Source organism: Salminus brasiliensis, chromosome 19, assembly GCF_030463535.1.
Source record: "Salminus brasiliensis chromosome 19, fSalBra1.hap2, whole genome shotgun sequence".
In the NCBI taxonomy this organism is placed as follows: Eukaryota; Metazoa; Chordata; class Actinopteri; order Characiformes; family Bryconidae; genus Salminus; species Salminus brasiliensis.
In genome coordinates, this window is record NC_132896.1 from 29,559,227 (window position 1) to 29,587,155 (window position 27,929).

A 27,929-nucleotide genomic window follows, 5' to 3' on the forward strand; every position below is an offset into this window, starting at 1 on the left:
CCGCTGCTCCCAGCTGAGGCGGGAGAGTGCATATGTGTGTGTGTGTGTGTGTGTCTGCCAGTGGGTGGCTCAGCAGTTCAGCTAAGCTGATGTGGGCTAAAAGGCCACTCTAGTGCCTGTATCAGGGTTTTTGTGTAACAAAAGGTGCTGTCCTGTGGGATGGGTTATATGTGGTGTAACCACACATACAGTAATACAGTCAATCAAGTGGAATTCTCCATTCAACCTCCCATTAACTGTTACGCTCTTAAAATACTCACATACACACACTCTCACATACACACACTCTCACATACACACACACTCTCACATACAAAACTGTGATGAATTGATTACTTTCCACGATTATTGTTAATGTATCATTATGGATATTACTGTAATAGTATTTTACATACACTTAATGGACTAAAGTATCGGGACACCTGCTCATTCATTGTTCCTTCCGAAATCAAGGCTTTAAAAAATCAAAAATTTAATAAAAATGTATCCTGCTTTTGTTGGAGCACCAACCATCGTCCCAGAGAACACAGTAGTTCCACTGCTTTACAGCTCAATGCTGGGGGCCTTTATACCCTTCTAGGCCACGCCTGACATTACGCCTGGTGGCAATAGGTTCATGTTTATCTGCTCCAGAGAGTCCTATTCTATCGGAACTGCTTCGCTTTTCAACCGAGACACATCTGTGTCAGCAATGGGTGTAACGTAGTGTAGCTGAATGTGTGCATCAGTTGGGGTGTCCACAAAACTTTTCACCCCCCCCCCCTCCCCCACGTCCCCACCTATCATGGTCCTGGAGGCCCTGAACATTGAAGCGCTTACCTGCTCTAGCACACCACCTTCAACTCAGGACCAGTTGAGTTGGACCAGGTGTGTTGGGTGCAGGGTAAACACTAAAATCAGCAGTTTGGGTGGGGTGGGGGGGTCCTCCAGGACCACAGTGAGGAACCACTGCTCTTGTCCACACTCTTCACAGTGGGAATGGTGAGGCCTATGTGTGTCCCATTCTATTGGCAAGACTATACAAGCTGTGGGGAGCACCTTACTGAGCGCACCTTAATGCAGCTGAATGAACTAATTAGACATAATAGACATAGGACCTGTGTCCCAGACAGGGAATAAGGCTAGTCTTGGTCTACAGAGCTTACTGAATGGTTCTTCTCCTTTAAAAGTAACAATTAGTCCAGGACTTGGCCTAATCTCTTTCTGGGAAACCAGGCCTTGGTGTATTTTGGTCACCATTATTTTCATGGTCATCTTAGTACACATTATCAGTAAATGCTGTAAATTCAATGCATTGGTTTCTTTTCAGTGCGCACACACACACACGTGCACTTACACAAACACACAATTACGCACAAATGCGGTGATCGCTCTGGTGTCTTGTCATTAGATAATTGTAGCTGCATTACGATGCCATCCAATTGAGCTGCACAGACACATCAAAGAGGTGAAATCTTCTTATTATCAATAACTGCTTTGTGTAATTAAAGGAATATTATTACACCTCGCTCTTAATGGCTCCTTTAATCTCTCTCGGCCAGAGCTGCTGTGCTCGATTGCTGTGGGCTTTCCCATATTAATCACACCCTCGCTCTGTGCTTAATGTATGTAGCTTTGTTTGCATCTTAATTCACTTATGGTTTTCCTCCAGTCAAAATCTATTAGCCCTCTCTACTCTACCCCCCAACCCCCCAGGCCCCTACCCTCATCCCCCCCCCCACCCCCCATTTCTTTCTTATTCATTACCCCACCCCTGTCTTAATCGCAGAAACACATAGCCACACATAAACACCAACACACACATGAATGCACAAAGAGAAATTACCTCGGGCCGAGTTTGGGGACTGCGTTGGTAACATCCGAAGGGAGCAAATACAATCTGAAATCCTTCAGCATATTAATGAGTTGTTTACTGTGTGAACAGTTCCATTTTGTCTCTCAGAGGCAACATGCAGAATTAGATCAGACTGCTTATGTGATCTAATTGCTCATCATTATAGCAAATAGTAGCAGGCAACTGTGTGATACCTCGTGCCCTCTGGAGTCTGCCTTTCCAGACGCTCTTCATTAAATGCCGGAGCGTTTATGAAAGACGACGCCTTCCTTAAACGTTTTCTGCCAGTTTTTCACTATTTTTGGATTCTGCTATTAATGATGACAGAATTGACATATTAAAACCAGGGCCTGTGTTTCTAAACTTTGCCATTTTTGTCAATTTAGCATCACCTTCATGTAACACTGACCCTCAAATAAGCAAAAGTGAATGACTTACGCTAAAATGAACTACCCTGTACTACCCTGTACTACGATATACAGCGATCAGCCGCAACATTAGTACCACCTGCCTAATTTTAAGGACAGATCCTCGACAGATCTGACCATTCCAGGCACGGACTCCACAAGACCTCTGAAGGTGTCCTGTGGTGTCTGGCACCAAGACATTAGCAGCAGATCCTTTAAGTCCTGTAGGCTGTAGATTGGGCCTCCGTGAGCATCAATGAACCTCAGGTGCCCATGAACCTGCCGCCGGCTCACCGGTTGTTTTGTTTTGTTGGAGCACGTTTGGTAGCTGCTGACCACTGCATACTGCATGTGGGGAACACCCCATGAGACCTACCTGATGAAGTACTAATGTTGTGGCTGATCTGCGTGTATTATGCGATACGCATGCTTGCAATATTCAAATGATGGTTCCTCAAACTCCTACTTTAATCTCAGTTTAGCTTTAACCATCATATTCAACAAGCCGCAGCTTCAGTGCCCCTTCAGTTGAGAAGCCAACCTCTTGTGTGTAGAGCGTTCTGGGACTTGCAGAGACCCGGACTCAAACGCTTCAGCATGTGGCGAGCCCGTGCGCTGTAAGTGTGCTCTCAGACTGAAAGTCAGTCAGGTGGCTGTTTGGCTTGCTTATTCTTCCATGCACGAGAGGCCCACGAGGGTCATAAGTTCACTGCGTTCAGTGGTAGCTGGCAAGCATGTGACAGAGAAACCTCATAACTGCATACATGCTTAATTTACAGCCTCAAATCCAATATTAACTTTGACATTTTGCTCTTTTCTGGCTCTCTTCATCCACATTGGTTTTCGCTTGGCTTTCGTGGCATGGGGAAAATCCAAAGCCAGTGGAATTTTGTTTTTGCTCTTTTCCCTTCCCCAAAACGGTTGAAGATGGGCCAGCAGCGGGACTGGGATTGTGTGCCACCCTCTGCAATGGCAGCATTCCCGTTTTGTCTGAGAAAGCCAACGCTTCAACTGCTAGAGCGTAATTAAATGAGAAATGGCTGCATCTGGAGTCGCTGGGGCCTTGTGCAATGCGCTGACATTTAAAAGCTGCCTTTGAAGGATTTCTGAACCCCCTTCTTCCAGGTCCATTGTGTTAGCTGGTCAGTATCTTCAGCACTGCATAAAGCAGCTGTGCGTGTTAAATAAACAGAGGGTAGAGTTTCTGTATGCTAGCACTGTTAGCAGTCCAGTCTAGGATATTAAGAGTGGCAATCTGTACAGCTGTCGTCTTGTATTATTTAATTATGATTAGGAATTCATTGAATTTGATCATTTTGGCGTAATTCAGAAAACTAATAAACAACTAATAATAAAAAGGCAACTTTACAGGAGAAGGAAAACGCCTAGGTTTCAGAGGAAGTCAATGTAGATTTTTTTTTTTATTTTATTAAGTAATTTTTGATGACCATGTCGAAATAGACAACAAACACATTCCTCGATATTCAGCACACATAATACTGTTATTTTGGACACTGTTAATCAAATAGTACTCCTTAAATAAAGATACTACAAAGGGTTCTTTGAGCAACACCATACAAGAACCATTTTTGGATCCAGAAATAGCTATTTGCTAGTGCGGACCACGGCCTGAGATGGAACGGGAGGGTGGACTCAGACAATATTTTTGGCTTGGAGTTCGAGTCTGCTTTCCTGTGGGCCCAACTGTTGCTGTGGTGAGTGATGGAAGAAAGCGAAGAAGAAGGGGGGGGGGGGGGGGTGCGATGTTTATTGGGCATGGAGGTAAACTGAGAAGTTGGGGTATATAAGGGGCTTGAGGGCCTGGAGGAGACATTCGGGGCATGGTCCTTCTCCCAAAACTAAATAAAAATAATTTAGTATGTGTACATTTTTTCTCTAAAGTTTAAAGACAATATAATTATAAACAATGTAAAGTTTTTTTCACATTTACAATTTCTTCAAAACAAAAGTCTCTTCACCTATCTTAAAAAAATAGCCTTATTAGGAACAGCAGCAAAAGCCATTAGGGGATTTTTCATAGATAAAAATCCCCCACTGTAATAAACTGTGGTAAAAGGGCAACTTATTATGTGATATTATATTATTACATTGGCACATGCCTATTTTAAATTCTCAGCAAGTGTCATATTTCATTAAATCTAATGTTGCAATTTTACATTTCAAAAATCTGACGGCAACTTCACTAAATGCAACATGACAAGTTTTACCACCCCGTTACAAAGTACTGCTGCACAGTAGAAATGTGCTTCACTTCGCCAGTGCAAAAGTAAAATGTGTCTTAGTCAAGTACGAACTTGCTAATTGCACCATGTGCTCACACCAACTAAACGTGCAGAGGACATGTGCTTCTACAGACAACATGACTGTGCTGAGACACAGGTGAGAGAGTTAGCAGCCGAAACACACACCAGATGCAGCCACAGACATTTCATCATAATCCAGTATGAATGCTGCCACATTCCATTTGTAACACAGTGTTTCAGTAGGAACGCCACGCCAGACGAACACATTTACAGCAGTATTTTGGCTTCAAGCTGCAGAACCACAGTTTAGAGCTCATAGAGACTACAGACCATCCGCAAGCCATTGCCAGCCATCCAAGGTAATACAAGCCAGGTTCATATGCTAGGTTCATAGGCTGTCTCACATTTCTGCGGGCCGGTTCTGAAACAGAAGGACTTCTTTTTTTGTGATGGAAATTTTAAATTACGCTCATACCAGCTATCGTGAGTGACCTCCATAGTCACAGGCCTAGTTTTCCTTTTACTTTACAGATATTTTGTCAGTGAAGTCAATTCTGAGGGAGTCCTACTCCTTCATCACTATTCCATCCACTAGCAGCAGAACAGCCCCAGGGCAATGATACCACCACCACCATGCTTAACAGTTGGTAAACTTATGCTCCATCTGAGTGAGTGGAAAAGAATGGAAATTCCCAGCAATGTTGATGACAGGTCAAAGGGAACGTATGAACAAATAATGTGACTCTAAATGATTGGTTAATAATAATAATAATAATAATATAATCTTAAGTGGCAATTAAGGTTAGCCAGTGCCCACTTTTTTATACCGTCTCAAAATAATAATGGTATATGGTATTATTGGGGGAGGGCAATGTATATAAAATATATACATTTTAAACCCTCAATCTGACAACTACAAGTGTTGCTAAACTAGCTCGGCTAGTATTAGACAGCCCAGTACAGCTGCTGTTCACTAACTCCTAAGCTACCGACACAAGTGTTGACGATAAAAACTTGTGTCTGAGAGCAAAGTAAAGCGACTGGTGTTGGGCGTAGGAGAAAGGCGAAATGTGGGACCGGTTCTGCTGTGTTTGGGCTGGCAGCCGGCTCTCTAGGCTTGGATAAGTTAGCTAACGGGCTAAACCCCACAGCACAGATCATGTTCCAGCTAACTGATGCTCTGCCTTTCGGTCCAACTCAGCGTCGCTAAACTTGTAACTATGTTGGGCTCGTTTTGTTCCCATCTGTTTCCAGAGCATAATATCAACAATCAGTAAGCAGCCACAGCGCCCCCACCCTGTGACTCTTTTAAATGCACATGGGGGAATAAGCTTATTTGGCTGTGTACTAGATCAACTAACATCAAAAATCAGACACGTCGTTATGTGGAAATAACATCCTCGTTTTGAGATACCCTCAACTTTTGTAAATACTGCGGTACATGGTATTACTGTTATACCGGCCAGACCTAAAGGCAACAATAGTGCTTAAGTTCTCGCCAATATCGTTCAGCTATTAAAAAAAGGCTTCACCTGCTGATATACAGTATCATGCTTAATGTTAACACTGTTATTTTCCAATTTGCCCTTCTTTCAGTCTCACTCTCTCTTTTCTAATTACTTTAATGAATGAATTGCACACTGGGTCGTGCCGTCGCCGTCACCGTTAATGAAAGCGTGTTCTTAATTGTCCAGCTCGCTGTAATAAAGGCTGAAAGTGTGATCCGTAGCTCTGTGGCAGCGCTGGAATCGGAGGTTGGCTCTCTAAATGGGATTTTACCTTTGCACAGAGGCGGCCCTAACAGTGACTGGAACACGTTCGTAGTGGAAAGGAGCCGATGATTTAATCAATTAAAGGCTGTAATAGATTTAGGGGCAGAGGAAAGCCACGCTGATCATTTTGGAGATGTGGGCCGAGTTATTCTTTGGGGTGATTTATAAAAATAATGTAGTGCGGCGCATGCTGAAGATCATTTAATAAAGCGCTACGCTGAGTGAGGACAGCTGAATTATAGATGACACCCCTCCAGCACGCTCGCTCTCTCCCTCTCGCTCTCTTTCTCTCTCTCTCTCTCTCTCTCTCTCTCTCTCTCTCTTGCTCTCTCTCTCCTCATTTCTCTTGAGACACACATAAATACATACAAACATTCACTGTGACCAAATAACCCACTCCCTCGCTCTGTTCACACTCCCTTTACATGTATATCATACACACTTAAAGCACAGTCAAAAGTTTGGATACCCCTGATTAAATACAGTCATGCGAAACAATTAGGGCACCCTGTGAAAGCTGGGGTTGACTTTTTGAACATATTAAAACATATTGACATGGTAATCTTTGTTTTAATTCAATTTAATTTGTTTAAATTAATATGTAATTAATTTATAAGGAAAAAGTTCGGACACCCTGTGCCTCAACAGCCACCATCTAACATCAGTTAGATGTTTCCTGTATCCGTCCACCAGTGTCTGACATGGCCTGTGAGAATGTTGTTCCCACTCCTCCATGCAGAATTCTTTCAGGTGTGATATTTCAGGATTTTCTTGCATGCAAATCTCTTCACAGTATCTCACAGTAGCGTTTAGGATTAAGGTCCGGACTTGAGAAATTCCTTGGTGAATTTACTTATTTGCTTATTTTTGGTCACTGTTATGTAGCATGGCCCATTACTACTTCCTCAAGTACCCTCTGTTACAATAAAGAGCTCATAGTGGATTCTACAATAGAGAGCCTGCCAAGCCCTGCTGCAGCAAACCAGCCCCAAACCATGACATTTCCACCTCCAGGCTTAACAGTTATAGGTATGAGGTTCTGGTGTTCAAATGCTGTAATTGGTTTGTGCCAACAATTTCTTCTGTTACTGCACCCAAATAATTCTGCTGTGGATTCATCTGTCCTAAGAACATCTACGTGTTATTTGGTGAACTGTAGTCTTGCCCTGATGTTTTTATTAGTTAATTAATTTATTCATTTATTTATTTTTATTTGCACAGCAAGGTTTCCTTGCTTGCACACCTCCCATTAAACTCCAACTTGTAATGCGCTCTGGAATTGTTGCTCTGCGGGCCTTGCAGATTTATACTTGGCTAAAATCACAGATCTCGCCAGCAGCCATTCATATAACACCACCTCATCAGGTAAAAAACTAATCCAGCTCAAATAGGACAAGCCGCTCAGCTGGCTCCTCATGAAGCTGCTTGAGAGGACGCCAATAGTGTGTGAAGCTGCACTGAAGATAGAGAGACCTAAAATACACAGTATGTTAACATAGTTGCCAGGTTTTAGTCACTGCACGCTGCCATACCTGCTATTTTACAGCTTTAACAACGCTATAAAGAGACAAGAGGTCCCTGAACCTTTCTTTGCCTTTGCATTTACTGTACCATAGCTTATCATATATGTCCAAATGTTTGTGGACACCCCTTCTAAAGAATGCTTTCAGCTACTTAAAATTGCATCCACTTATGAGATTGTTGTGGATGAGGTGTTGTGGAACATCCTGACCTCACTACCGCTGAATGCAATCAAATCCTCACAGCAATGCTTAGAGATGTAGTCGAAAGCCTTCCCTGGACAATAGAGACAGTTACTCTGACAAAAGCAGAATAAGCTGTTTTTAATATCATTTTAAAAGAAACAATGAATGAGCAGGTGTCCCAATACTTTTGTCATCATAGTATAAGTGGCATGCAATCCTTGCATGCTCTCAGGCTCACTCCAGCTCACCTAAATGATAAAAGCAAGACTAGTATCTACTCTATGGAAGTCTGACTGCCTGCTACAGATACGCCACCATCCAGACTGGAAGTGTGAGTCAGGCACAAGCTCTTCTGTCTGCGGGGAATCGAATCAAACGCCGGCTTCTGAGCCTCTGCCCGGGTCTCAGCCTGCTCTCCGACGACTGTGGAATTCATTCATCTATAATTAAGCATTAAACTTCATTGAAGGGTGAGATGGAAAAAAAATAGAAGCAAAAAAAAAAAAAAACAGCTCTGCCCTTGGATACGAGAAGCAGGGTGGGAGATAGTGGAATGCTAATGCCGGGCGGCTCAGGGTTGCCCCGAGGCCCCTCATCTCTGATAGATGTTTAAATAATTAGGAGCTACAAACAAATACAGACTGAGCCAGCGGAGGAGGAGGAAGGCGGGCGGCCTTCACCGCGATTCTGGCTCAGGAGGGACCTGAAAAGCCCTCTCGCTCCAATAGTGGCTGGGAGTTTGGCGTGAATATCGGGATGAACCCGGATTTTAATGAGCCTCCCTCGCTGAGTGTTTTCATCCAGACACTAGCACTCTTCTGGCTGCTTCGACTGATCTTTATTTCTTTCTTTCTTCTAGCCTGCCTTCGGATGCCTGGCCTGGAGGCCCGTTCACCTCCCGATTCACCCCATCAAGCGGGCCACCAGGCCTTAGGTATCGGCCACATTGATCTGAGATTATGGTATCAGTATAAATAAAGGGTGGTGGGGGGGCAAATCGCCAGTCGATGAGAGAGCGTTCCTCAAGCTGCCAATTCAGCATGCCGCAGGGCTCCGCGCTGGGTCCGCTTTTGTTTTGTCACGACCTCCGATTATCTCTGGGGAGAGTGTCTCTGCCGCTGCTTTATCTGCTTCTTTAGCCATTATTTTGCCTTTTTCCCGCCGCTGTCAAGGGTTACTTGCGAGTGTGTGTATTTTTCTCAGTGCTTTTCATATCTCGCTCTCTCTTTCCTGTGCTGCACTGGCCTGGAAAATTGCTTCATTACAAAACATTGAATATTTATGCCGTAAATAGTCCTAATATTGTTGTGTTATTTATTTATTGGAGTTCTTAATGAATGCTTGGAGCCGTTGGGTTTGTGTAATGACGGCATGAAGGTTCCCAGTGTGCTCTGACAGGGGTGTGTTTAAAAGGAAAAACTGCAATCTTCAACTGGGAAGCCGGCATAATTTTACAGATTCCATGCTTACCTAAAGTTTGCTTTGACAGCATTACGTCTGGAGTATTTGGGTGTGTGGAGGCACGCATGCATGTTTGTTTTGGCATGAATTATTCAAGGTTTGTGTGTTTTGAGATTGAGGGCTGGAAATAGAAGGTAGTGTAGGGCCTATAATTTTTGCAGTGAAGTTTAAAGTCTTGAAACTGAACAGTTCGGCTGAGCTGGACGGTTAAATATTGTATATAATAAATATAACCTCTAACCCATAACTGGTCCAGACGTCATTGCATCTATACCCCTCTACACATGAGCATTATGTAACACTGGACCTATCAGCGCCCCCCCAAAAAATGTTTTCGCAGGGTGACTGAGTTTTACATTTACAGTGTTGTTTTTTATTATTTTAACATGTAGAAAAGGATTTGATCTGAAGTCTCCTGAAATGATTATAAAACTAGATCAATGCAGAACGGTTACACAGCTAAATGAACTCCACATCCAGGTACTAGCTAGGCTAAGTGGTTGCTGTGGTATCCCAGGTGGTTGTGATGGTGTTGCCAGGTGGTTGCTATGGTGTCGCTAGGTAGCTGCTAAGTGGTTGCCATGATATCCCAGGTGGGTGCTTTAGCATTGTTAAGGGGCTTGCTAGGTTAGTTGCTGTTGTGGTCACTGTGGTATCCCAGGTGGATGCAATGGTGTCACTAGATAGCTGCTAATTGGTTGCCATGATATCCCAGGTGGTTGCTTTAGCGTTGTTAAGGGGCTTGCTAGGTGGTTGCTGTTGTGGTCACTGTGGTATCCCAGGTGGTTGATATGGTGTTGATAGGTATCTGCCATGGCATTGCTAAGTGTAAGCTATGACATTTGTAGGTTGTTGCTACATGCATGCTATGGTATCCTAGGTTGCTACTAGGAGGTTTCTATGATGTTGCTAAGTGCTTGCTATGGTATTCATATTGCTTACTATGCCGTTTCTGTGTGATGGTGTTGCCAGGTGGTTGCTATGGTGTCGCTAGGGAGCTGCTAAGTGGTTGCCATGATATCCCTGGTAGTTGCTTTAGCGTTGTTAAGTGGTTTGCTATTATGGTCACTGTGTTATCCCAGGTGAATGATATGGCATTGCTAGGTGTTTTTCGATATGGCATTGCAAAGTGGTTGTTATGGCATTGGTAGATTGTTGCTACGTGCATGCTATGATATCCTAGGTTGCTACAAGGAGGTTTCTATGATGTTGCTAAGTGGTTGCTATGGTATCCAAGTTGGTTTCTCTGCCGTTCCTGTGGTATCCCAGCTTGTGGGATTGTAAGGTGGTTGCTATGGTATCCAGAGTGGTTGCTCTGGTGTTGCTGAGTGGATGTTTGGTGATTAATTTGGTATTTCAGGCAGTTGCATTGATGTTGGTTAGGCTGTGATATTTCAGGTATTTGCTATGGTGGCCCAGGTATTGCCAAGTGCTTGCTGTTGTACTCCATGTTGCTGGTTGTGTGTTACCAGTGTATTTGTCAGATTGATATATTTCAAGGGCGGCAAAACTTTTGCATCCCATTGATTCCTATGAGGAAAAAAATCCGCAACCATCATTATAAAAAATTCTGCATTGATCATAAAAATTTTTGTAAAACACAAAAAACTTCAAAATCAACCTTTATTCTAGAAATCCGGGATGCCTGAGTGTGGGAACAGGCTGTTCCTCTCCCAGTAGTTATACAGCAGTAAAATGTTGGTTTAATTTACCCACCTCGCGCAGTCCCACTGGGCCAGTCCTGGCTGAGTTTGCCCAGAGCTCGCAGCTCCTGCAGGCAGGAACGCTTCCTTCCTCCTTTCCCTTTCTGGAGTGAAATACTGGCTCACTAGGCAGAAGCTATTCCCAGCGGTCCATGCTGCAGCCTGTTTGGGGACTGGGGTAGAGTTAATTATGAATGATGTTACTTTATTTGTTGTCGCACGCTATGCACTGCACATCTCTACGATCTGCTGTGTGTGCATCTTTGATTACTGTTTTTACACACACCACGTCAGTGAGGACAAATCAAGTGTGTTTTTAGCAACACATCCTTGGCAAAGGCTGGCTAGGCTCTGCAGGAGAGGCAGGTCAGGCCACAGCAACAGCGCTGGGCTTTATACTGTCCCGATCTGACGCTCTGGTCCAGGGCGTTCCAGCCTTTTGCAATTTGCAGCCCACACAGCTGACCAGATCAGCTTCCGCAGCCCACAGGAAGATTTAAGCACCCAAAAACATCTCAGCTTTCAGACCATCGTAACTGGTAGAGAGAGTGTGTTCAGTGTGATGCTTGCTCTACCGTTTAACTGTCATTCCAGGAAAACCCAGCTCTGACCAATGTCCACTGGGCGGGTCCATGGACCACAGGTTTAAAATACTGCTCTAGACTCAAGACTCAAGTAACAGTGCAGCAGTGGTCTCCAACCCTGCTCCTGGAGATGAAGGACCCTTGGCTGAAAGGGACGTGTTAGATCGGGGCAGTAGCTCTTCATAGGAGGGTCAGAGACCACTGCAATAGCACAATACATACCATTTAATATATATACACCAATCAGATGCCTTGACTATTTTACAAGAGTGTGATGTCAAAACTGGGTCAGAACATCTCCAAAACATCAGGCAGGTCTTGTGGGGTTTTCCTGGTATGCAGTGGTCAGTACCTACCAAAAGTGGAGGAAGAACAACCGGTGAACTAGCGACAGGGTCATGATCAGCTAATGCTAAGTGATGAGATCCATGGACGCCCAACCCACGTTACAACTTACAGGACTTTACAGGATCTGCTGCTAATGTCTTGGTGCCAGATACCACAGGACATCTTCAGAGGTCTTGTGGAGTCTATGCTTCAATACTCAGTATCAGGCACTAATGTTATGGCTGATTGGTGTACAGTATGCAGTATGCACAGCAGTGTGAAGAACCTCATACATCTCTATGACAAACAGCAAAAAGCCATTTTGAACACCTTCATTTTTTAAGATACACTGAAGTAAACTGAAATCCATCGTCGTGGTCATGTAAAAACCTTGTATCTCAAGTTTTACAGTTTTTAAATATTTGGCAGGATCTGCATTTGGCATGGTATCCAAATGTCATGATAAATGGGCCAATAGAAACACAGCAAATGCTGTCAAATCTTTGAGAGACCATAGCAAATACCTGGAATACCATAGCAACAGCCTTGCAACCACTAAACAACATCAATGCAACTGCCTGAAACATCAAAGCAATTACCGAACATCCGCTCAGCAACACCAGAGCACCCACTCTGGTTACCATAGCAACCACCTTACATCCACTTAGCTGGAGTTTTTTGGACATTGAATTTCTGTGTATGGTTAAAGAAGTGAGCCGAGGAGATATATTATATTAATTATATTCATGAAAAAAAAAGCTCATCAATCATTAATTCCTCTGTCAGTACGGGATAAAGCAGGACATAATGTGATGTATGTTTGTGGCCCCTTTTGGATTGTAATTCTGTCAGTGGAAGACTGGTGAGCTAGTCAGTGCCTGTTCAGGAAAGCCTGTTCATGGGTCAGGGGTCAGCAGTCAGGGCCAAGGTGAACAATGGCGTCTCCGATAAGAGGTGGGAGAGGCAGACAGCATTGTTCCCAACTCGCTCTTCCTGCTGCCCATAATTCTCCTCAGGTGTCACGGGCTGTCAGACAAAGGTCAGCCCCATTAAAGGAGAAAAGATGGGCCGCAAACGACCTTCGCTTGCGACGCCCTGCGTTTGGTCAGCATGTCTCACGTGATCTGTGGTATTTGCATGGACAGCGCTTTCAGAGCCCAGTGCATGAACACGTTATTACCGTAGTGTTTCATGCTTTACAGGGGAGGTTGTAATGTATGCTTTAAGCATTGGCTCAACTTGAATAAACTGGGGCGCTTCTCTACTCAGTTCTCTAGCTGTTTAATGACTGATTGCGCCCCCTAATGGTCGAAAATTCCCTTGTGAACACATTTCACCTCAGTTGATGCTTTTATACTGTTATGAGGTGGTGGCAGGCGACCTTCAAATGTTGACACCACCAATTATAGCAGAGGCAGCTAGCCTCTAGCCCAACCCCATAATGATTTTGGAGCAGTGCTGTGAGGATTTGATTGCATTCAGCAACAAGAACATTTGTAAGGTCAGGATGTTGGAATGATCACCACCCTATCCCACCCCATCATCCCAAACTACCACCTACCAAGCTCTTCGACTAATCCCAGATGTATTGGATGGAGCACCAACCATCATTCTAGTGAACACAGCTTTTCCACTGCTCCACAGCTCAATGCTAGGGGGCTTTATACCCCTCCAGTCCATGCCAGGCCTGGTGTCTATGTTGGGTTCAATTGGCAATACTTCTCCACAGGGACCAGATAAGCTGTATGTAAGCTTCTGTGTCAACTAAGGGTGCAACTTAAAGTAGCTGAATGCATTCATTAGAAGGAGTGTCCATAAATATTTGGACATATTGTGTATATGTTTAGCTCCCCACGTTTGTTTTAAAGTTATTTAAAGGAGTGTTTCAGCCTGGCCGGCTTTCCGGATGAGGCATAAAGGCACAGTAGCAGAAACTGTCTGTGTAAAAGTAAATTATGGCTGTTTTTGATGCATAAAGCATCCCAGACATGCACACACACACACACACACAGCCAAATAAGGCCTTCAGAAGATCCATAGTTTAGTGAGACCCTAGAATGCCTAATAGATGTTCAGTATTCCGCTTAGTGGTCCTTCCCCAGTTTACATAGCAGAGTTAGAGAAATGACAGGGCTTTGATTTTGCAGGACGTGATGCATGCAGCAGATGGAAGTGGTTTTCTTGTAGCATCTTTGTGTTTGTTGTTCTTGCCTGCTGAAAACACTGAGAACATATGAAAACAATTCTTGGACCCTGTGGCTTTGCTCTGCCAGCGAAGCCTCTGGAGATATCTTCTTGGCTGCCTGCAGCATTGGCAGTGCTTTTGCTGACACAATCCCCTAACATATTACAGCCAGATCAGAGACTCGGGTCTCCCCTGCCCCTTCCCCGCAAGACAGCGGAGCAGAACGTGGACAGGGAGATGTCAGCCTGATGCCATCTCCGCGTGCTGCCAAACTCTCTGGAGCTAGTGGTGGTCTCGAACCGTAGCCCAGCACCTCAAAGCAACCATCAGAAACACTGAGCCTTCGTTCTGTCGTGACTGCAGTTCTTCTGCTCGTTTCTTTTTTTTATCCGGGAGACCAAAGCAATATCGCTCCAGCTTTTTCACTGCGAGAGATGGCGCATTTCCCTGTCGCAACATAATCACTAACAAAGTGTCGACATAAAGCAGCCCAATCTGACCTTTGGGAAGGAATTTAATTTGCCTCCCTCCAGCACGTTTGACTCCCGTGTAACAGCAATCATGGACGGCGGAGGCCGAGGACGTGGCGAGAAGCAGAGCTTTATTGGATTAGAGAGCTCTGGCCTTTCATGAAGTGATAAATAATGGCAAGCAGTGGTGGAGCACAGTGAGACGGTGTGGAATAATAACTGCGTAGGTGGAGAAGTACACTGGCAATGTCTCTGTCTGTTCCCCGACCATACATCACTGCGCTCCTCACTTGCTTCTTACTTAGCCGGACCTCAGCAAAATCTCCGGCCAACTTTGTCACGTGCTGTGTGCGTTCTGAGAAGTTGACCCGTACGGGGTGTTTCTCACCCGGCTCTGTGATGCTGTGTGATGAACCTCCTGCTCCCCGAAGCTACAGGAAAACCAAGCAGCCATGTTAGATTGAGTCTTTACTTACAGCCCTTCATAACACACAGCTATGAAGTGTGCTGTGGTGTATAATGTAGGTCCATTGCACCGGTCCAATATCTCTATGGCTTACACACTGAAATCACTGGAAGACTACTGTTGAGGTAACACTAAAACACTAAAACACTAAAAAAAGGGCTTATTGGTCAATAGTTGTTCAACAATAGTGTTCATTGTTTGGTTTATATAATTAAAAAAACATTAATAATAATAACAATAATAATGATAGGAATAAACATTACACTTTTTACACTAGGGTTATTTTTCAAACATTTAAATATAGTGCTTTACATTGAGTAGTGTGCTTTATAACCAGCAAAAACAACAAAAAATAATCCAAAAAAAACATTTCTATATAAAAAAAATATTGTATAAAAAATATAACTTCCATATAAAAAAACCCTGAAAATTAAGAAAAAAAAAAAAAAAAAAAAAAAAAATATATATATATATATATATATATATATATATATATATATATATATATATTTTAAATTATTTTTAAGTAATACATAAATAAAGCGCATATTATTACAATACATGATGTAGTTAAACTAACTGATTATTTCATAGCTTTCCTCATTTTTTGTTTAGAATAATACTACTAATAATAATAATTATAAACTTTAATGTTTAATACTGCAGCACTTTTATATAAATGTATAATTTATATAAAAAAATATAAGCAAAAAATATAATATCATAAACTATAAATAAAATAAATGAAATGAATACAAAATAAGGACGTCGTTCCCACTTCCAGGCAGTTGCTAGGCTTTAGCGGTGAAGACACTGGGTACATTGTTTGTAAGGTGGTTTCTAGGTGGTTACTAGGTGTTGGTAGGTGCTTGCTATGGTGGTTGCTGTGGTGTTGGTAGGTGGTTGCTATAGGGTTGCTTAGGGGATAGTAGGGTGTTGCTTGGTGGTTGCTAGACAGTTTCTGTGGTATCCCAGGTGGTTGCTAGGATGTTTGTGTGGTTGCTAATTGTTGGGACTGTCCCAAAGTAAGCAACCTCACCAGTCTGGAGTTGAAATGCTGTTAATATCTTAAAGATTGCAGGATGAGTTGAGTAAAAGCAAGTTAAGGTAAAGATATATTATATGATATGATATTATATGATAATATCCACCTCAACCACCTTCAGACAATCTTAAAGGCTTGATAAACTGAATCATCAAGTTAAACTGAGTGTATAGAGCTAAAGCCTGTTGCTTAGCGGGAGAGGAGCAGTGCAATATTCAGCCTATTGTGTAGATTCAGTCTTTGGATCCGTTCCACGTGTGCTTTTACATCATGTGATTAACGTCCTGCTCTTCTGTGTGTCTTGTTTTCTTTTTTCGCAGCCTCCCAGGTCCCACACCACGGAGCAGTGATCCAGCTGGCCACTCCAGTGGGGCTTCAGGGAGCTCCAGTGAATCAGAGAGCAGCTCAGAGTCAGACTCTGACAGCGAGAGCAGCTCCAGCGACAGCGAGTGTAATAGAGCGTCCCGCACCGCCACGCCAGAGGTACACACTCACTGTGAAATACGTAGGCCTTCAAATCTGTTGGGTGAGCTGGACAAAAAACTCCTAAAAGCAAAATTAGGGTCATGAGACTTCAGACCTGTATATCATCACTGACCCTCAAGCCTGACAACCTTGTATTTACGAGATGGCAAATTTACAGGAGAAGAAAAAACCTTCTTAACTTTCAATGGAAGTCAATGGAAAAAAATGGATTCCCAGTCATTTTGGAATCATTTCTATTGGTCCGTTCATCATTAAATTTGACCACGATGTGAAAAACAACAGAAAGATTCACATTATGTCAAAAAGTGAAAAACAGAATAGAGATACATTAACAGTGACAGTGAGGATATATCCGTTTAATAGGGTGAAATCTTAGCAATCTACTGATGCTGTTTTATAAGCCTGTATTCCCAAAAAACGCATCCCTTCTTGCTTTAAAGGTACTGTTTTAACACATTTAATATAGTGTTCCTGAATTATTTTGAGTGATCCTAAGTGCTTGTAAATACTTGTGTTGTGACCAAAAGATATAGCACGCATCGCAAAGGCTAGGATTTCCACTTCACACGCAAAAAAGAGAGAGCAGAAGTTCTTCTCAGCATGGAATGTCTGAAAAGCTTTTCTAAAAGCTTAATTGGCAGCTTTAAAGTTTCCCCACTGTGGCCTGCCCTGAGCTCCCTCAGTGCATCCACCAAAAGTAAACACCCTCATTCTCATCGCCCCTTCAATGTGCATGGTTGTTTGCACTCCACCGGGAATAGCCAGTTCAATCCATATCTGCAGACAAATGCTCTGCTCTGCTCAGTGGAGAGCTGTTTCCTTTTCTTTTCACGGCACAACCCTGACAATTTAACTCCAGGAGGCCTGTAAAATCTGGACATGCACGACTGTTCATTCGCCATCTTTGCTTGTACGCATAACCTCCGGTTCTGCTGTTTGCATTGGCGTAAATCAGCTTGAGCTAGACGAGATGGAAAGCGTGGCATTTAACTGCTGAATAGGGTGGAAGATGATCCCTTTTTTCTGGGCAGGTAAGGCGTAGGTCCAGATCAGACGGGGAGTGTTGGTGGTTTTAATGCTTAATTTGGACGACTGCTCATTTCCATGGCTTCCCTTTCCAAATGATTTGCTGTAATTTAGGGGACTGTGCAAGAGAGCCTTTATGGTTAGGTTTGAAAGATTTATAAATGTCTCGGCGCGTAATGGTACAAAACAAACGATGTGAGATAATATGGCTGATGAAAACATCTTCCTCGCAGTTCGAGCTGAGAGCACCGGCAGGACAACGCACCGTCAAACTTCTCCGCCATTCAGGAGTTTTATGACTTCCTCTTTTAATAGCCCCTTCATCTTCAGACCGGCCCATTGTTCTGTGAAAGTCATAGGACTGAATCATCACCCTCTCACGAACGAGTCAGCACCAGACACCCCTGTAGATATGGACAACTGGATTAACATATGTTTTGAGGGAATTGTTCTTTTACATTTGTATTCAAGACAGCGTGAGTCGACACACTGTGTGTGAGCCCATGCATTTAAAAGATATTTCATTGCCTGAAGACTCTGCCAAATGATGCATGTGTTAAGTGAGGGCATCCGACAAGGGATAATAGATACCTTTTCGGGTAGTGTGAGGAACTAATTCACTATGCAGTAGCCAGTTCAAAAACCAATGAATCACAATGTGGTATTTATGGACATAATTAAAAGGGAACCGGACTTTTTTTTTGTCGTTTTTTTCAACAGCCTGAACCCCCGTCAACGAACAAGTGGCAGCTGGATAAGTGGCTGAATAAAGTAAACCCCCACAACAAGGCCCTTGCCAACACACAGCCAGAGAACCATGGACTCAGCAGCTCTCAGCCTGAGGATGGCCAAGCTTCAGAGAACCAGACCTGCAGTAAAAACAAGCCCGGAGCAGCTTTGGCACAAGCAGACCCCAAGGACCGGGCCTTGCTCAGTCCTGTCCGAGAAAAGGCCAAGCCCAAGACAGGCCAGAAGGCTCCGGACGGTAAGGGTACCAAAGTGAAGGCCCCTGTTACGGTAGATCTTGCCCCATCCAGGAGAAGCACAGGCAAAAAGCAACCCAAGAAAGTGGAACGATCCTCCAGCAGCGAGGAGCACAACTGGCCCAGGCCTGGGAACTCCGGGACCACGCCAAAAGAGAAAGAACCTCCACCTTTAGAACCTGCCAAGCCTAGAGGCAAAGCACCAGGTGGCAAAACCGCCCCCAGAAAGGAACCCCGAACCACTGCAGCAACCACCACTGTCCCACCTCCTACCACCATCGCCACCACAGTTCCAGACAAGAAGAAGCACCGAGGCCCTAGTAAGATCATTCCCAAGTCGAAGGAGTTTATCGAAACAGAGTCCTCCTCATCAGAGTGCCATTCGGATCCTGAGGAACTTTCAAAGGTTCTCCCTTGCCCGGGCCCTAGCAGCCTGAGCCTCAAATCCAAGGACTGCAACAGCAATATCCTAAGCGTCAGCAGTCTCGCCAGCACCAGCAGCACCTCCATACCGGACCCGGGTGCCGCTGACTTGCTGGAGGAACCCATATTCTCACCCATCCCCATGGTCCAGAACGAGCTTCTGTCACCGCTGCGGGACTTTGAGGACATCAAGTCACTGTGGGTCAAGATCGAGCTCAGCCTCCTGTCGCGAATCCCCGGGCAAGACCCGCCAGAGCCACCACCTACCAAAGCCGAGTGCCGGGAGCCCAGCATCAAGCACAGGCGACAGCAGTCGCCCGCCTCTATCCCTCCTGAAAAACCAACCAGCAAATCAAAGAGGAAACACAAGGCAAGTTCAGGCTCTCTTCTCCCAGACACTCTCACTGTCAAGATCTTTATATCTTATTTAGCTGTACAGTGGCTTTACAACAAGACAGTTGCATTGGGGTAGGGCGTTGTAACCCTTATTTATAACCCTAACCTTTATTATCCTTACTCAGCTCTGTTTCTAACTGCAGGATGACCATAGCTGTAAATTTTAAAACCTTGGTGTTGCTGATAAGAAACAACTTAGAACAGCTGGACATCCTCTATAAAGCCTCTTGCTCTGAAGTTGATGGCCTTCCGCTACATTGTAGGGATCCAGGTGCAAGACCTGGTTATATGGTCGTACCCTCAAGCCTTAGGACTTTTAACCCCAAGCGTACCGCAGGGTTCTTGCAGTCTGGCATTTTCTTTTGTTTTTCCTCCATGTGCTCAATGTTTAAGGGTGTGTTTGTACTTGTCAGCTTTGGTTCGATTAAAAAGAACCCTTTTGTGACTGCACTGTTAGTGCGGTTCGTTAAAGTGTGATCGATGCCTTTCGAACTCTGGAGCGCACCAAACAAGCGGGCCGAGACTGCCTGAACTCTGCTGCGGTTCGTTCACAGTCTGAACACAATACGAACCAAACAGAGTTGTCCACGGACATGGGGTCACTCCTGCCCACAAAATCTAGTACCACCCCTGTCTGCTCACTCCACCAACGTCATGCTGTCCATATCTTTACACTTCATCACGGGTGAGCCACCGTACAGACCTGCCCATAGTTCTGTGCTTTAACTCTGCCTTCTGCCTGATGCTTAAGTGTAGCGGGCTGTGTCCCAAACCACACACTACCTCACCACTACACAGTGTTTCAGAACTAGCCACCATTAGAACTGCATTCATTAGTGAAGTTGTTCAATAATGTTTGAAGGTCCAGCATTTAGATCTTAAAGTTTTTTCCTTCTAGCTTTTGCGTTAATCCCGCTGGACCCGCTGACACACCCACTTTATGCTGGCCACTATTTGCAGCCTTTAGTCCTACGTTCATCATATGCCACTTTTTCCCCGTTTTGGTTCGATTGCAAATATGCCAGTATTATAACCAGGACTAAAATCTAACAGTGGATCATTTTCTTTTCTTGCTTGGTCCGGTCCAAGGGAACCCAACTACTAGTACAAACACACCCTAAGTGTTTTGGTTCTGGTCTTAGTTTTGAAGTTGAATTAGAACCAAGGAATTTGACCATGAGCTCCGTGATAAAGACTGTATTGAATGCATGAATGGAAGCAGATCTAGATGAAAAACTGTGTCTTATGTACCTGCAGTCGGAGCATTGTGAGATGTTGAGTGGGAGCAAGAAGTTAAGACTGGAGAAAGAGACCCTGCTTCTCCCTCCTTGTATCTCTCCGATCCACAACCACAAGGTCTCCTGCACAAAAGAGTGAGTATTTTTAGCCCACTGTCACTTTCTGCTTACATTATTACCCAATATTGATTTCTCCGACATAAAAGGCCTGACCTGCTAAGTGACTGTTTGCTTTGATTTTCACTGTGTTTTTTGTGCTTGGAAATACTTTTGTCCGCCCTTAACGAACTCAGTGCCAAATGAGATCCGAAGAAGTGGAATGAGGACTGGAGGAGTGTTTAAACATGAGCCCAGATAGCGCAAGTTTAGGTTCCCGCTGTCCCCGAAAGGGTTTTTAGCCCACGTGCACTATGGCAGCCTAACTTAATATATGCTAGCTCGGCTCCCTCTCCCTGTGTTATGTCCTCAAAGAGCATTGTAGGATATAGAGGGCCCACAAGGAGCAGCGGGTCAGTCCCTGCACCCAGCTTTAGCTGCAGGTCATTGTCCTCTTGCATTAAATCGACGCTAGGACGCCGGCAGCAGCTAATTTTAGATATTCAATTAGTGCCAGAGCGAACAAGCGCCAGCCAAAGACGTGCTCATGACAGAGGTCGCAGGGCCATCCTGTCCGTCTGGATGTCCACTGCACTGCGACATGACTAATGGCAGCAGATCTTGACAAAGTGATCACAGCAGCTGCAGGCTAAAATATTAGCCTTCGCTAATGCTTGTTACTGGAAGCGTCGAGCACCTCGGGGGCTGTTTAATGATATCACCTGCCCCGCTGGGTTTTAAATCAGTCCGGCTCAGACGGCATCAGTGCACACACTCCACATTGCCCCCTTTTAATCAGATTAGAAAAGCAAAGATGCCTTTTATTGTTGTTGTAAACCAGTGGAGCTATAGACAGTTCCACATAAAGCATGGCAAAATGTGCTGCAGTTCAGGATTGTTTTCTGAAAACCTTGCTTCTTTATTGAGCATAGAAAGCTAAGATTTGCTGGAGAAGCATTTTTCTGACCTACAGTAGTTCTGTTTGGCTAATTTTAGTCAATACATGAACATGGTGTCTTAATTTGTTACATTTTCGATACAGCTTCTGAAAATTAGCATTATATTAATAGTGCTTACAAACTGTAGTAATACTACAAGATCTACACCAATCATCCAGATCAATAACACCACCTTCTACACCTGTTTCTACATTCATTGTCCATAATATCAGCTCCATTAACCATACAGGAGCACTTCTTAATTCCATTAATTCCAGATTGTATCCATCTGTTTTTCTGCAGACTTTGTTAGTTAGCCTCCTTTCACCTTGTTCTTCAGTGCTCAGGACCCCACAGGTCTGACCACCACAGAGCAGGTAGTATTTGGGTGGTGGGTCATTCTCAGCACTGCAGTGACACTGACTGACATGGTGGCACTGAGTGTGTTAGTAGTGCGTGTTGCACTGGTACAAATGAGTCGGACGCAGCAGTGCTGCTGGAGTGCTTAAACACTTCAGTCACTTCGTCACTCAGCTGGACTGATAATAGTTTCATATTGGCTGCCATGCTGCCTAATTCCAGGTGTGGGCTAGAGGGGTGTAACGCCCCCCAGCATTGAGCTGTGGAGCTGTGGAAGAACTGTGTTTTCTGGCATGATGGTTTGTACTCCACCCAGTACACCCAGTTGGAGAGTTGGGGATGAGACAGGGTGGCAGTCATCCAACATCCTGACCTCACTGACGGTTGTGCTGCTGAATACTCACAGCAATGCTGCTTGAAAATGCTGGAAAGTAAAAACTAGAGGTACTCCTACGGGTGTCCCAATACTTTTGTCAGTAGAGCATTTGTTGCCTTGCCTTGTCAACTTGATGTCAGAAAGCGTTGGACTATAATGACGTTTTAGTTGAAAATGACAACTAAGTGATGACCCGACGTTCTACCTGTCAGAAGCCAACGTTAGATTAACATCAAGCTACAACATTTGACCAACATTGAATTTTAGTTGAAATTGAAGACCACGTTGATGTCGTTCAGACGTTGAATTTTGGATTTCAAAGTTCAAAAAACAGCATTTGTTAGATATCGGACTCCAATGTCGGACAGACGTTAAATCAGGAACTAGATGTTCATCTGATTGATGTGAACGGGCAGCTGGGATGGCTCTGCTACCCATTAATAAAAGTATTCACTAATTCAGTGGTGGATAAAAAAAATCCTGAAAAAGTACTAAATGACACCTTATCTATTTTTAGCCTGATTATGGCCGGGGGGCTGTGCAGAAAATGACATCACATTTCAGCAGTGGCTCATTTAAAGCTTGGAGAGGCTTTTCTCTCTAATTAGGGTTTAGTTAAGTGCTGAGACATAGCCTAGGCCCTCCGGCATCCCTGTACAGAGTGCGAGCGACTGAAGCTGCCACCTTTGGGCTCTTTTCATTTCGCGATGGCAGAGCAGCTATTTTTGGCGGTGGAGTTGAGATGATGGCAGGCCTGGTCTGCTTCTCTTGAGTGTTGTAATCGGTATTTAGCATGTCTCTTTTCTAGCCCAAACACATCGCGCCGCTCGCTAAATGAGTGCTGCACCTCGATAAGAGCGCCTATCCGCAAATCCCATAATCAGCTATGAGGGCCTGTTCAGTCACTTAACCTTTCTCTCGCTCACTTCAGTACACAACCTCAGGCAGAGACATTAACCTAAGATTGACTTTACATCTTTGCCTTCACGTCTCCCAAACACTCTTAATGTAGTCCACTCTTGGACTCTTCAGTCCTGTTTGACATTTCGATGGCGTTCCAGCGCCTTGGCTAGACCCCGCGCGCTCCCTGGCTCTGTTCTTTGTCTGCCTATCCAAGTGCTCTTTGATCAAACAGAGACGATCGAGTGCTCAAATTGGCTGCCACTTATGAAAGCCTGAGGACTTTGAGCTCCATATGAGGGAGGGATTTCAGACTGAGCGAACTGTTTAGCCTAAGGCTAGACCGATACATTGGTTAGGCGATAAAATTTTACTTTTTTGGATCGATGATCCCGGCAGAACACAGCAATACTGCCTTTGGACTGCTTTGAAGTCACACATTGGTTACTATAATAAACACATGTATTATAATAATAACACCAGGATTTTCACAGGCTGGATTTTCTCATACAACTCTTTACAACTTGGCTAAATGCTATACTTGGCTGACATCATCATGGGTAAAATACTCCCAAACCTAACCTTTAGCATAGGACATGTTCTAACACACAAATTCAAATGGTTCCATAGGAAAAATGTGTATAATAAAGATGTGTGAGTGTGAAGAACCTTATAAAGGCCCAAATAATTAACAAAGATTGTCTATTAGTCCTTCCCCTGTCCTACCCTGAGGTGTTCTTAAAATAGTCGAAATGATCCCTAAATGATACAGCGGTTGTACTTTCTATACTCCAGGCTATAGTCTATAGTTTCTGTAGTAGTTGGAGTTTTCTTCTCCACATATTCTTAGTGGTTCTCAGTGGGGTATCTCTATGACATCACCACATCCTCACTACTCAACCTCCTCCACCACTTGATAAGACATGCGGCGTCTTCAGCTGTCTGTCTTTGCTGCCGAATGAAAGCATAAGCATACCAAACAAGAAGAGATAGATTCCTTAGAACCCATTCAAGACAGCTGCAGTACATCAGTGTGATGCAAAGTACGAGCAGTAAGACTTTGAGAGTTTCTGCGGTTTCTGGCAGCTGATGAGCCAATATTGTCTTTTATCAAATTTGTTATCTTCTCAGTGTCAGGTCCTAGTTCCTACAGGCGGTGCTAATGTCTCTACCTGTGTTTCCGTCAAGTTCCTCGAAGAAGCAGCCGAGGAAGCTTCTGCCACCATTGCTGTCGCCACTGTCGGACGAGCCGGTGGGCCGCCAGCGGAGGAGCAGCGAGAGCAGTTCTCTCAGTATGGAGAGCAGTACGGCCGCCCCGACCACGTTACCCTCAACACACTCCCTGCCCCCTTCCTCCTCTTCGTCATCCTCTTCCTCGTCTCACAAGCACCGTAAAGGAGAGAGCAAGTCTCACTCCAAGACCAGCAGCGTAAGAGCAAATCAGAGCAAATCAGCCTCATTTAATCAGTGTTTCTGTTCTAATGAAACTTCACTGCTTTAAAGCAGCAGTATGTGAGAATTGGTATTTTTGGCTCCTGGGCTCCCCCTACAGTTAGGGAGTGTAATTCACTGAAGCTAAATACACAAGCTAAGCGTAGAAGCATGTAGACTGAGATGGTAGATGGCCTTGAGTGGCAATGTTACAGATGCTACTCTCCCTATAACAGTCAGTGGAGCATCAGCATGACTCTGGAGCTGTTATTCTAAGGAACAATTGCTACATAATGTTGCTTTAAGGGTATGTTTAGTGGTAATAATCTCCACTGAAATGCATAAATTACAGGATCAGTGTTAAATTATTATTATTATCACCTGACTGTATCTGCATTGGTCTTTTTAAAACCCTACCAGTTAGGTACCCTATTTAGAAGATATTCAGATAAGAGATTTAACCCAGGATAAATTACTTTACTGTTACTGTTCTAACAAGTACAGTACATCTCCAGGGTATTTTACAGGATTTAATTGGCGTGTGAAGTACTGTAAATCAGAAGTCAGTTTTGATCACTCATTAAATACTAATTAGTGGAGTGTTTAGACTTAAAATAACAGAAACACCTATTTGCATATCTTCCTCATCATCACATTACTATTGTTCCCTCATAACAAAAGAGCGAGACAGAGTAGAAATCATTGCGCAGCAGTGTGCAGGAGTTTGAGTCTCCACCCTTGCCATAGATTACTTCTTCCTTGCTTGAGGCTTCAACCACATTTCCTGTGTTTTTGCAAAACTAATTACCCTTTTGGAGGGATTTCAAAATAGCCTTGAAGACAAGAAAATGGATGCCATGTGCCCAGTAATCTGAGCCCCAACTCTCAAAGCCGTCCCGGAGACAAAGCAGAGCAGCCTACATGATTCCTTTCTATATTATTTGAGCCTAGCTAAACGCTAATTAGCATTTTAATGGACTCTTCTTATAGCAGGAGGAAGACAGCCACGCAAAGCCCTCCGGTGGTTTCCATGGCAACGGTCAGACCGAATCCGACGTGTGGCCGAACCCTTCGGCTCTGTCGACGGAGAGTGTGGAACCCAGGAGACCCAAGCTCACGTTCAACAACGCGTATGTAACGCACGCCCAACACATGTCCACATGCTGTGTTTTAGTTGTCATGAGAGTGATGAGACTGAAAAAACATACAAAACCATACATCCACAAACACATGGAGCATGTCCTCGTCCTCAAACTGTGGGTTCTACGAGGGTTCTACAGACTCCTAGAGTCCTAGAATCTTTAAGGAGTGCGGTAGTATGGACGTCCTGGGCTCCAGAATCCAGCTTGTCCGGCATTTCTTCTGAAATCAAGAGTATTCATTCTGAGGTAACTGCCTCTACTCTTTTGAGAAGGCTATAGAGGCACTAGATGGTGAACATAGCTGTAAGGATTTGATTGCATTTAGAAGAACAATACTGAGGTTGAGGTCCTGATGCTGGACAAAGCTTTACCCTCCTTTAGCCTGGGCGTGATGACTAGGTTCATAGGTGCAGGGTATTTCAGCTGCTGAGATACACTATATGTCCAAATGTTTTTGGACACCCCTTTTAATGAATGTGTTCAGATACTTTAGGTTGCACCCATTGTAAGTACTTCCAATAGAATAGGACTCTCTGAAGCAAATAAACCCCAACCTGTTGGCACCATGCTGCCTAACACCAGGAGTGGGCTAGAGGGGTATAAAGCCTCCCAGTATTGAGCTGTGGAACTGGAGTGTTCTCTGGAATGGTGGTTGGTGCTCCATCCAATACTTTTGGGATGAGTTAGGGAGTTGAGGGGTGAGGTTGGGTGGTGATCGCTCTTGTCGCTGAATGCAATCAAATCCTCACTTCTTTCCTGGACAGTAGAGACAGTTACTCCAACAAAAGCAGGATAAACACTTTTTAATAGCCTGGATTTCAGAAGAAATGATTATCGAGAAGGGTGTCCCAATACTTTTGTCTATATCGTGTGTATTGTGCACCTCTTTTGAGGAATTTTGATGCACATCAGGTGATCCGTTGGTAATCCTGGTCAATGTTTCCTGCTTCGCAGTGTTCACAATGCAGACTACTATATGCAGGAAGCCAAGAAGCTGAAGCACAAAGCTGATGCGCTGGTAAGCCTGGCCTTCCTCCTCCTCTTCATCCTCCTCCTCCTCACAATATGTCATTGTACGCCGAGTCATTACCTCAGAGTGGAACGTCTTCCTGAGCTGAAAACACTTGAATCATCATCTTATAAAAGAAGACCTTTAATTGCATGTCTATTTTCATTAATTAGCATGTTGCCGTCATGTATCGAAGGTAATTCACAGTCAGTATGAGGTAAGATGATGATGATGATGATGATGATAATGATAGTAAGAGCAGGTGTTAGCATATTCACTTAGCTTCCAGTGGATGGAGCTGATCTATTCCTGACACTTTACTGCCTTTAATCACCAGCAGCCGTAACTCATCTGCGCTGTTGAGGAGAGCCATTAGCAGGGTAAAGAAGGTTTTCCAGCAAAGACCTTTACTCACAGACGAGCTCCAAAGAAACATCCCTGCTCCTTCTAAAGCACTTCAGAGAAGGGTCTTTTGCTCATGATTTACTAAACAGACTCCTACTGCCCTAATAATTGGATCCAGGCAATTATCTCTTGAGGCATTGTCCTTTATAAAAGAAAAAAAAAAGTTACATCCACTTCACCATAAATCGGCCCAGTGGTGTAAAAGCCTCGCCATGAATACAGAGTGAAGGGAATTGATGCAGGAGCATAATCGCCAGTATGTAATGAATCTCGGGGCTGCCGCTCGGCTCATATTAAAGGCTTTATTTGGAAATAGATGGAACCTGTTCAAGAGGTGCCTGCGAAGACAAGTGGACAGTAAATCCGTTTTACATTCTCCCATGCATAAGGCACATAACAGGGATTGCGTTAGGCTCCTTAGGGGCGCAGTGTTTAGCACTATTGATTAGTATCTGATTCATGAGAAGAGCTCATGCTTTCCTGTGAGCCCACGCCA

At 44.1% G+C, this 27,929-nt stretch overlaps 1 protein-coding gene across 4 annotated transcripts in view; it reads left to right on the forward strand.

The window, feature by feature from the left end:
• aff2 (AF4/FMR2 family, member 2) overlaps positions 1-27,929 on the forward strand; it is a 287,482-nt gene that overhangs the window by 239,842 nt on the left and 19,711 nt on the right. For 2 of the 4 annotated variants that reach the window (XM_072663099.1, XM_072663101.1), the window contains 6 exons: positions 16,545-16,707; positions 18,457-19,512; positions 20,796-20,911; positions 24,635-24,875; positions 25,868-26,007; positions 26,974-27,037. In XM_072663099.1, the coding sequence (XP_072519200.1) occupies positions 16,545-16,707; positions 18,457-19,512; positions 20,796-20,911; positions 24,635-24,875; positions 25,868-26,007; positions 26,974-27,037 (1,780 nt within the window). The remainder of the gene's footprint in view (positions 1-16,544; positions 16,708-18,456; positions 19,513-20,795; positions 20,912-24,634; positions 24,876-25,867; positions 26,008-26,973; positions 27,038-27,929) is intronic. The other 2 variants (XM_072663100.1, XM_072663102.1) reach the window with 1 other exon arrangement.